At 40.7% G+C, this 11744-nt stretch overlaps 1 protein-coding gene across 4 annotated transcripts in view; it reads left to right on the top strand.

Moving 5' to 3' along the window:
* Positions 1-229: 229 nt before the first annotated feature.
* LOC138025075 (carbohydrate sulfotransferase 3-like) overlaps positions 230-11744 on the top strand; it is a 34380-nt gene continuing 22865 nt past the window's right edge. For 2 of the 4 annotated variants that reach the window (XM_068872336.1, XM_068872335.1), the window contains exons 1-2: positions 230-634; positions 4256-5553. In XM_068872336.1, the coding sequence (XP_068728437.1) occupies positions 4275-5546 (1272 nt within the window). In that variant the 5' untranslated portion in view covers positions 230-634; positions 4256-4274 and the 3' untranslated portion in view covers positions 5547-5553. Of the gene's footprint in view, positions 635-1312; positions 1605-4255; positions 6178-9619; positions 10100-11744 lie in introns of those variants that run through there. The other 2 variants (XM_068872333.1, XM_068872334.1) reach the window with 2 other exon arrangements.

Here is an 11744-nt window from a genome sequence, read left to right as displayed (position 1 = left end):
GGGAACTTGAAAATTATCAACACGTCAGCCCAGAAGCCAATGTTTCTCGCTTCTCTTTTATTTGTTATTCTTCAGAGACTGGAATGCTGTATTTCAATACCACACAATTCGGTGGCTTCTGATTTTCTGTAGCACGTACCACAGGCAACCCAGTGTATGCTTCACAGAAGCATCTAGTTAATTCTAATTCTCGTGTCAACAATCCCGGGAATCGATCCCGCGGGTCGGACAGGCAAATAATGCTCTCAAGACTCACTGCAATTTTAACCTTCATTTTCTAAGACTTTTTCTCGTCTGCTTACGTCGTTAATGATGACTTTAATTTAACCTCTTACCGAGAATAAAACTCACTATCGTTAATTTTTAAAATTGAAAGAATGATGCATGTATTAACGTCATTAAGGTTCTTAAAAAAAACTGAACCATTACCCTGAGTAATGGTAAATAAATAAATCTCCAAGCAACCTTTATTTTTGTGAAAGAATTTCTGCATTATTTGAGCAACAAACAATAGCGAATGCGGTTTTACTGTTTCTTGCACCAGAGGAAAATTAATTTTGCAACAAAAAAAAAATCCTGCTTATTTTCTTTGGGCAACTAATGTACTTGAATCGTAGAGCAATGCATTGAATTGGTAAGTATTGTTTTCAGTCAAAATACTAGGTATTCGACGGTTAGTTTTTGCTTTATTTTAACAGCTTGTGTTATCGTTTCCCCGAAATTTACTTCTACCGGGATGTGGAAAACTGATTAAGAGAAATCAGAGTGTTTTACTCAAAACCTTCGAAAACGTTTTAGACCCAAAAAGCACTGAATTGGTCACAAAACGAAAATACGTTCATTCGGAAAAGCTGATTTGTGAACATGTTTCCAAGACCAGAAGGTCGATACGTTATAGTTTTGGTATTTCTTTGCCGCCCAAAAAAAGTAATAAGGTGAAATGGTTTTGCTTACAATGTGAGCGCAGATACAACAACCAATGTTGCATCCATATTTTTTCTGCAACTTTCACGCTTTCCTACCAAGCTATAGCTGGTTAAAGGCTACGTCGCGAACATTGTTCAAAGCGAAAGGCACAAATGAGGATGATGATCCCTGACATGTGATTCTTGTGAAGATTTTAAAACAAAATTGAAATTCAACGAGTACAATGAAGGAGAAAAGATTTTCAGCAAATACCGACGAGTAACGCAGTATCGTCTAAAGGGCTCCTGGTATCGAACAGCCTGCATGAGGAGCAACAGAGGTTTTCAACAAAAAAATGGCGATTGGGCATGGAGTTAATTGAAACCAAGTATTTTCTCCGTGCCAGGGTCGAGTTGTTGCAAGCAAAATTGTCAGTTTGTGATTGGCACATTCTCTTCTGCTCGTTCGCGACCTTAGTGACGTGCAGACGACAACTGAGGGAAAGTCTGAGGTTGCACAGGTGGGATGTTCAATTAGGATTGAAATTGAGAGAAGAGATCTCTGGATAATTTAAGCAATTGGTCCTTGTAGACACCTGAAAAATTCAGGTTGCTTCAACGGGATTCGAACTCACGACCTCTACGGTGCCCGTACAACGCTCCACCAAATGAGCTACGGAACCACACAGTTGGGAGCAGGTAAATTTGTTGGGTTCATAGTTCCTGTAAAAGGACGCGACGAATGTTCGCAGTGCTGGTAAATTTAGACGAAAGGGAGAAGTGATCCTTGTACTTACATTGGACTCAATTTCGTCTAAAACTCGCAGTTCGAACATGGCGCAGTGGTACATGAGAGCACTCGCCTCCCACCAATGTGGCCCGGGTTCGATTCCCAGACTCGGCGTCATATGTGGGTTGAGTTTGTTGGTTCTCTACTCTGCACCGAGAGGTTTTCTCCGGGTACTCCGGTTTCCCCTCTCCTCAAAAACCAACATTTGACTTGATTTGCTTTCCTTGTTAATTTCAGTTTACAGTGTGAGTCCCCAATTAGTGCTCCGGCGCTAGAACGACTAGACACTTAAAAGTTCCTTTCGTTTTCATCGAGTCCTTTCACAGGAACACATGAGCACATCTTTTGATGGTTTGGAATGTAAATACATGTGCAAATATTATTTTGAACGTCCCTTTCGCGCAAATCAAGTTTATATTGGTGCTTATGAGAGCATATTGACCATAAAGACTGGAGGATCAGAAAATCAAGTTTATGTCCATTATTTCGGCGAATTACTCGGCTAACTCGGGCTTCACTCGGTCTTCCGAAGAGTTCTCTGACTCGCTTCGGGGGCCGATGGTTGTTGGATTCAAACAGAAGAAGAAGCCGGTTAGCTGAAGTATTTTAGATTAGCACTGTCAAAATTTAGCGGGCAGGGCTAAGCATCAGCCGTAAATGCTGTGCCATCGTTCATCTACCGCCATGAAAGTGTCGTTCAACTTCTTAAGTTAGATTGAGCCGATTTTTTTTTCTTTGTCACTTTGTCAAGTTTCATTTGTAGCAGCAGCTTAGTGCTGATAGTTTTTCTGTGACCGAGTGTGTCAGCTTCTTATTCCGTTTTCATTTTATGTGTAAAGTAGAGCTAATCATACATCAGTTAAGTGCATGAGATCGAGGTTGAAGTGCGCCAGATAATAAGGAAATGTTCCAACATGGCGGCCAAAATGTGAGGTACCCACGTGACTGATTTCGAAAAACGATATGATTAGTACACGGTTCTCTTTGGTCAAATGCAATATCCTAACCCAGTGACATTCACATATCCCCAGGGCAGGACTAGTGTTTTCCTGTCAAAAACTTCATTTTGCGCATGCGTTTCCACAGGCAGCCCAGACTCGTAGGGTAAGAAATTATAAGGATTTGTATGGGAATCTCGATATCAAACTGAAAAAGATATTTACACGCAAAAGTTCGCAATAAAAAAGCTGTACTTAACTGTCGTGGTGACTTTCTCGGTTTTTGTGTGGTTATTTGCTTGATTGAAAGCGATTTAAGCGACTTTTCAAATTCCCGGGTTGTCACTCGTACCTAAATAAAGGAAAAGGCTGCAAAGTAATTTTAAGCTTCCCTCACATCTTGCCAATAAAATCACACTTCTCCGGCATCAGTCACCCTAAGACTCCGGCGATGGCCACACGGATAAATTTACTTCTCCTTAACCAAGTTTCGAGGTCCAGCGAGCACCCATTGCTTAGAAACAGCGAAAAGTATTCAATTTTTCAAAATCCTTCGAGGCTCGCTTACAACGAATTTTGACACGGCTGGTCAACCGTTCACTTAGTTGCTCTCACCGTATCGAGGCTCAAGTTAACGGTTGACCAGCCGCGTAGCGTTTCCAGAATTTACCGAAAGCAAAAAACAGTCCGCTCAAAATAATCTAACATTAGATACTAATTGCTCTAACATGTTAACAACTGAAATGTTGCCAAAGTGATATATTGTGTTCGACCTTAGGAGACCGCATGATGCTCGCCATCGTGGACTGGTTGACCACTCACCTCGAATTCATGCGAGCCCATGTAGCAGCCAACTACAATTGTCCAGCGAATGGATCCAATTGCGCAATTTCGTTCTACTATTCGTTTTGACCATCGCCGTTGTATCAAGTCCATTACCAAAATGTTAAGCTATTAAACCTTCTCAGTTGTTGCCTTCAACTTTTCAACTGGTTTATGGCAGTGCCAGAAAGCACTTCAAAAGTTCACTTTCGCTGAATATTTCTGGGCAATCAGTACAATGAAAAATACGATTTTACCGTAGAGGTCGAATGTTCTGCTAATGAAGCAATGGAGGACGTTTTCCGTGTTTAGATGAGGCTATGGAAACACGGAAAAAAGTCCTCTATTGCTTTTATAAATATTTCTCAGAAATAATTCGATAAATTAAGAAAAATGCTGGTTCTTTTACTTCTAGATTGAAACAGATTTTCTTGATACACGCTCATATTTCCTACCAGCCAATCAAAACGCGCGTCGGCCAACGCATAGCCAATCAAAATTCGTGTGATGTCACAGCCTTGTTTCCACACTCTCATCTAAACACAGCTATTCACCAATGAGAGTGAGCGTACTATCCTAATTATTTTATTATTGAGAAATAGATTCCATGTTACCGTGCATCTATCCGGTAATATCAAAGATGACGTCAAAACGTGGTAAGAGCAAAAAAGTCCCACACGAGGCGAAGCCGAGTCACTGAAAAGCCGTGTAGCTCAAAAGAAGCCGGGAAACAGGGCATTATAAAGCTTCTTATACAATCTATGATTATAAGTGGTTTGTTATGTATTCTTGTTTCATAGAGCTGGAGTTGGTATCAACATGACAAAGAATTGCACATTGAAATATCTACTTTTCTTCTCCTGTATACTTGTGGCAATCTCAGTTTGTGTGTTTATAATGAATGTCCAACAACAAAAGGAGCCTCGGATTTTGAAACGCATGGAGAGAGGACATTTCGCTTATAGACAGCTATCATCAGAGAACACAGAGGGAATGGATCTGACCAATAAAAGTTATGATAAGAAAATTGACACTTCAGATAATATTGGCAAAGTGGAAGCACGTCGCAGCTTACTAATATTTGGTGAAGATCGCTCTGGAACAACCTTTACAAGTGCAATCTTTGCACAAGATCCTAAAATCTTCTTGGTTTATGAGCCATTGTGGATTACACAGGATTTCAAATTTCGTAAGGCAGGTTTTAACTGCTCGAATTTTGAACTCGAAGTTGTAAATGCAATTGTTAGCTGCAAATTTTCTCGATATCACTCAGTATCAGCGGGTTTTTTGCCACAGGTTGAAAACTCCTGGACAGCGGCGTCTCCTATAAATATTTTTAAAACAAAACCGTTTTGCAATTTAAGCAGTCAAAGTGAAGTTAACTGTTCCAAAATGCTTAAAAATCCCAATTTTGTAGATCGTATTTGCAAGGAAAAGTTCAAACACAGCGTCGTTAAGGTTTCGCCTTTTCGACTTCCTAGACAAAAACTGGCTGATCTGGTTCCACAGGTTTTACTTGAAAATCCAGAAACCGAAGTACGCATATTGCATCTGCTTCGGGATCCGAGAGGAATTATCAATTCACGGATTGATATCGAATGGATACCAGAATATCCACATAGATCGCTAGTTGGGAACGCAAGAAAGCTTTGTGATGCAATGTTGAGTGATTTAGAGCATGTGGAAAGGACGTTGGAAAAATTTAACCTGACTCGACGATACAAATCTGTCCGGTACTCACAGCTGGCGGAGGACCCAGTTGGAACCGCAAAAGATATTTATAAGTTCGCTGGATTTGAATTTCCTCCTGTAGTGGAAGAATGGATAATACGAAGCACAACACCGAGCAAAAAGCAATTGAAGAAAGAGCTGGGAAATCCATATTCCACAGTAAGAAATGCTACAGGAAATGCTTATAAGTGGCGAAATGATAACTTATTTCCAAGAAATCAAGCCATTGAAAGAGAATGTAGGCCTTTGATGAATCGACTGGGCTTGAAGGAAGTTCCTCAACCACTCCAGAAAAAGCCAAAGAGAATTTTAAACAATACAGACTCGGGTCTAGAAGACGTTCAGACTATGCACTCATGAAGACGAAGTAAGAATTTTAATGTTCCTTCCAAGACAAGACAACATCGGATTTCCATGTATCAGGGACACCCAAGGAGAATATAGTTCAAAACCACATAAACATAGCATTGTTAAACGTACTCTGGTCTTAACGGTAGATATAGGCATATTTTTATCCCCTGAAAATTTTTATCTGTTCGGGTGTCCCAGCTGAAATTCTAGTGCATGATCCAAAAATTATAGGGATCAAAACTTACCCGAAACTCGAAAATTTCAGCCAGAAAAAAGGCTCCCGAAAATTCTAGGTGACCAATCCGTTAAACATGGGCAATTGTACCATTTTTTATTCGTTCGAAAATCCTAGGGCAGGCCGGCAAGCAAGAATTTTACAACAAATGTTCCGAAAATTCTAGATCTCAAATCATCTTTCGAACAGATATTTTCCGAAAATTGACTTTGGTTGCCACTGATGTATTCATCAATGCATTGATTGGACTAACAACTTGAAGCAACATCAATAGTGACTGGCTCCATTGCGTTTTCCCGCGCTTTCACATTCTTATCCAATCAGAGGTTGAAATAAAACCAATATCGACTGGCTCCATTGCATTCTCCTGCGCTGAGAGCCGGTTTCATGTATTTCAGTACAGGCTTTGCGTTATGATTGGCGTGTTGTATCATTTGCTTCTATTGCGGCTGCTCAAAGTAATGACATTGATTTTTGTCTTAGGACTCTCAATTGAAAACTACTCTAATTGAGGGCGAACTAAGGCAACGTCAATTTTCTACATTTACAAATGGTTTTAAACCGAAGGCAACGTTTTTCAATTAAATTGGGTCGTCCGGGTGAGTGTAGTCCTGACTGAGTGTTGCGACACTTGAGCTGAGTTCCGACAACCTGAGCGGAAGTCAGCTTCAGAGTCAAGTGATGACTGTGGATCACACAAGTACTGTAGGGTTTGAGTTGATAGTTAGCATAAACGTCATGTCATTGGTGATCGGTCAGGTGAGAAGTGACTTTATCAGCTTTAATAACCTCAACCTCGTTGCCAGGGTCTCTATCTCCCGCTCCAGGAAAAACGAAGAAGAGAGACCCTGGCAACGAGGTTGGTGTAGACCCTTAGACAGTGATTGGTGTGTTTCGATCCCTCCTAACTCAGGAACGATGGATCGGGGGGAAGGGGGAGGGGGGGGGGGGGGGCCTTAGGTTCCCCACTTTTTCAAGGATGTCATTTTATTTTGTTCATATGAGGTACGTATGAAGAAATATAGACGACAAAAAAGAAAACATAAAAAGTCCGGTTCCGCAGCCTTTATTAAATTTAGTTACTGTTTTTGAAAGTTATTGTTGTCATTCCAGAGTCATTTTTAAGCAAGGGATCGTATCTCATATCGTTTTTACTGAATAGTAAACTACTACCGTTAAAGTTAATTCAATCAATCAATCAATCAACTTTATTTAAAACACGGTAGATGTCTCAGCAAGCTGGGTTTCAGACCTGCCGTGTAAGAATTACAAGATATAAATGTTAAAATTTACAAGAATTACAAGATATAAATGTTAAAACGACTAGTAAACTAGGTATAACTTAGCGCTAAAAATTATTTAATGTCAAGGAAATTCAAACAATAGTAATAATTAGTAACAATCATAATTTACTACATAATAATACGAAACAAGCAACGAAAAAACGTGCCCTACCAATCAATGTAAAATGTGTCCAAGGATATCGCACGTTTAAAGCTTGCAAGATCCTTATCTTCTGTATTTGATGTGACAGTTGGTCCAAGCCATTGCACCTCGATAAGAGAAAAAACGTTTAAGAAAATTTCGTTATAGGTAGCGGTAATAGGAGGTCATCAAACCCCTCAAGTTATAATTGTGAACTTCACAGGTTCTATGATAAATACTCCTGAAGATACGTCGGACAATTATTATTGAATACTCTAAACATCGTAATCAACAAGTGCCTTTTCTCTCTTTCTTCTAACTTAGACCACTCTAGAGAATTTAGTAATAGTCCGTTCTGCTCTATTTTGTAACTTTTGTAATTTGTCAGCACGTGTTTTGGAGCAGTCATTCCATACAACATCACAATAATCAAAGTAAGGTTGTACAAGTGAATAATAAATTGTCTTAAGAGTCTCTTGATTGTCAGTTAGGTTTCTAGCTAAATACATTCGCAAGACATTCGAGACTTTAGATGAAATATGTTTGATCTGATCATCCCGGGTTAGCATTTCATCAATATGAACCCCCAATAACTTAGTAGTAGAAGGTTTATGTTCAGTTGGCCTATCATCCATCTTTAAATTCACGAATTTAGTTTTGCCGAGAACCAATAGTCATATAACTAGTTTTGGAGGTATTGCAACTTAATTTGTTTATCTTAAGCCAATCATGTACTGCAGCTAAATCACTATTTAGGGAACATTCAATTGTAGATATATCTTCATGAGCCATAATTGTATACGTATCATCGGCAAACATGCCAGGTGTTGTATGTCGTAGAATGCCACATGATACATATTGTTCTGTGGATAATTCTCCATTTACGTAAAATCTTTGTGTTCTATCAATCAAACATGATTTAAGCAACTGAAGAGCATTGCCATTGACACCGTAACAAGAAAGTTAACGTAGTAAGATGTTTTGGTCTACAGTGTCAAAGGCCTTCTTTAAGTCTATAAAGACACTTTCATTAACCACATTACCATGATGGTAAGCCAACGGTTTACTGCACTTATCTATGGTGTACAGGTTGAATGATTTGGTCTAAATCCAGATTGAGAGCCTGCCAAAAGATTTCCTGCTTGGAAATACTCTAACAGCTGAGTATGCATGACCCTCCTTTCTATAATTTTTGGGAAATACACCCATACGAGAAATTTTGGTTATGACGCCAGCGTACGCCCGCCCGTACAGACTGTCGGGGGAGTGGGGAAGGTGTGGAGGCAAGACAACCTCCGGGGACGGAAGTGTTACGGCAATTTTTCTTGGCGGGAAATGGCGTGGCAGCGTTGCATTTGGCAACCCACGTTTTTCTTGCGGGAAATCATGTTAGTGACGAGCAACGGGATAAAGAGCAGCAAAGAGCACGAGAAAAGCGACGAAATTTGAGAAATTTAAGCGAAGAAAGTCCAGAGAGAAGCCGCGGAAGGAGATGAAAAGAAAATTTCAATGAAAATCAACGTAAAGCTGAGAGAAATAGAGTGAGAGACAAAACACTTATTTACAACGGTTAGCTTAATGTTTTCCTCGCTGCCTTGTTAACTTGGGGCGTCTGTGGTAAAACTCGCTAAAAATACGAAGAAGGCCTGAAAACGTTTGTAAGTCCATGTTGACAGAAATTCTGGCATATTTCAACAATCGCATTTATAGGCTTTTTGTGTGAAATGGATGTCCAGTCCTGTACTTACCGAATTTACTACTCTTTAGCGTGTCTCTATAATTTTTGCTGTCGTTTTTAATCTAACAATCTAACACGCACAACCTAACATGCGTTCAAGAACAAAAAGATCCCGGGCCCGGGTCAAACTGAAACTTTAAAAGCAGAATCACTCGCTTCTACCACCAACAAGCCTATCACTTGAGATTAGAATAAAGTGGGCTCGCACACAAAACGAAGATCTGGAAGATCGGCAACAACAACAACAACAACAACAACAACAACAACAACACACATACGTCCTTTCATACAATGCACAACTCACGACCATGAAACTTCGAAAACGGAATAGACTAATGATTAAAAAAATAGTCAATCCTAATATTACGGAAAATAGTAAATCCTAAAACGTGCTTAATATTACAGTCTAATTTGGGTATATAAACTAACCTTGCTAAAATAATAATCTATTCCTTTACTAAACGTAAACGATAATACTAAATTTACTAATCACTTTACTCTAATATTTACAGTCAAACAATTCAGTTCCTTTTCATTTCTTTAAGTTCCTCTGAAAACCTTGCCCAGCAAACCAAACCAAGAGGTCCACCAACCTTACTCCCGTTCTTCTATAAGATTCCCCATTGTTACCTTTTCGGGTGTCAATGTTGCTCTTGCTTTCTCACTGTTTCTTTCCTTTTGCAGCTTCTGTAGGTCTACAGTCAACGCGACTCGCCGTTTCTCACAGTTGTCTCCACCAACGTACTCCTCCAACGCTTCGCTAACACCTCACGAACACCGCCATTGACAAATGGGTTTTGTCTTTAACCTTGGACGGTGTCTGCTAGTGATTTTTAGCAAGGGAAACGTGTTCTCTGCCCTCAGGCCGTTCACCTCCTCTTCTCAAGTCTTCTCTTTAGGTCGCCTTCCTTTCCGTCAACCAACTGGTCCAAATATAAAGTCCCATAGAACAAAAACCATTGCTGACTGAAATCTTCCTGGAAGCGCCTAAAAGAGGCGTCAATTCAAATATGTACTCGAGAGAACAAAATTATGAAAAAGTAAAAAGAAACAAGACCACGTACAAGGGAGTCGTTTAGGCTACTCAGCCCCAATTTATACACCTGAATAATTTTTGTTAAATTGCGTTCACATTGGCTAATGACAATGTTTGTTTTCATTGTTTGAAGTACCCCTCTTGAGAGTGTTTATTATTAAGTTTTTTCTTGGGTGCCCTGTACAATGTGGGTCATGTGATCCACCATATATGGGTGTACACGAGGTTTTCGTTCTTCATTAAATTCTTGGTTCCGCCATCTTTAAGTTGATAGTTTGTTTCGTTTATTGTTAACACATCACAACTGGCGACGAGGTTCTTTTTGGGATCTTTTTGATCAAGCACGGGCGGTGGATGAAGCAGGTTAAAATTTGGGCCTACACAACAAGAAAATGCCAGACGAAGCGCCGAGTACGAGTGGAAATCAAGCCATCCACAAAGTGACAAAGCATGTGGTGGGAACGGATTGGGAATCCTACACCGAAAAACCGGACAGGAAGGCACTTCTGTTGACAAATCGTCCAGCAGAGTCTTATCAACCTGGTGGTTGCTAAAAGAGGACGCAGTTACGTACGAGGTGATCGTGGAGAATCTGCAAAAACAACTGAAAACCGAAAAATCAGCGCTGGTAGCCAGGTACGAGTTTGCTAATCGTGCAAGGTATCCCGGTGAGTCAGTTAATCACTATGTAGCCACCTTGAAGCATTTGGCCACTGAATTCAAGTTTGGGGAAGCAATGCGCAACGAGTGCCTTCGCGACCGTTTAGTTTCGGGCATTCGTGACTCCAAGATGATAACGGAGTTGCTTAAAGTGAAACTTGCTGAACTGTTCTTCGATCTCGCAGTCCAGAAATTTTTGGCCATAGAACAGGATAACAAAGACTTTCAGGTTCTTCAGGGAGAGCAGGAGCTACGCGCTCAACTCCATACACTCGACCCATCTAACCAAAGAGAACCAGAACCTTCACCTGAGTACTTAACAAAGCAAGAGGGTTCGCGGGGTAAAGATACGAAAGAGCCTAAGTCTTGTTACCGTTGCACAGGATCTCACCATCCAAATAAGTGCCCATTTAACAAAGAAAGCTGTTTTCATTGTGGTATTATTGGACACACGCATCGAGCGTGCCGCAAAAAACAGGCCGCTAAGAAAAACGCAAAAACGCAACCCTTCCTTGTACTTGTACAGATTCATCGCCGTGACTTTAACATCTTCAGTTCCCACGTCTTGCTCCCGTCTGACCTTGTAGCTCAGTCGGTAGAGCAGCGGTGATCTAACCCGAAGGTCGTTGTAGTGTTGATGAGTATCGTCTTCCTCGCATAAATGATATTTATGCAAGCTTAGGTCTGGTGTCCTTGAACCTCGTCATGCTTATCTGCAAATGGAGGTGCAAGATGAGACCAAGACATTTGTCACCATAAAAACTCACCGTGACCTTTACCAGTACCAACGTTTACCTAATGGTATGGCTTCTGCACCAGCAATGTGGCAGCGGGCCATGGACCAAGTCTTGCAGGGCTTACCAGGGGTTTTCTGTTATTTGGATGATGTCATAGTTACTGGAGGCAGTCTGGAGGAACACCTTCAGCGGCTGGCTGCTGTTCTGAGAAGGCTTGACGAGTATGGCTTGCCGGCTAACCGGGAGTATTTGGGACATGTCATCTCGTCTGATGGTCTGCACCAGTCCCCTAAGAAAGTAAAGGTCATCACAAAGGTGACTAACCCGTAAGACGTCACACTACTGCATGCTTTCGTGGGCATGGTTCAGTACTATT

Source organism: Montipora capricornis, chromosome 11 (genome assembly GCF_036669925.1).
Source record: "Montipora capricornis isolate CH-2021 chromosome 11, ASM3666992v2, whole genome shotgun sequence".
Lineage (NCBI taxonomy): Eukaryota > Metazoa > Cnidaria > Anthozoa > Scleractinia > Acroporidae > Montipora > Montipora capricornis.
The sequence above is the reverse complement of the archived record's forward strand: the minus strand, read 5'-3'. Positions and strand labels throughout refer to the sequence as shown.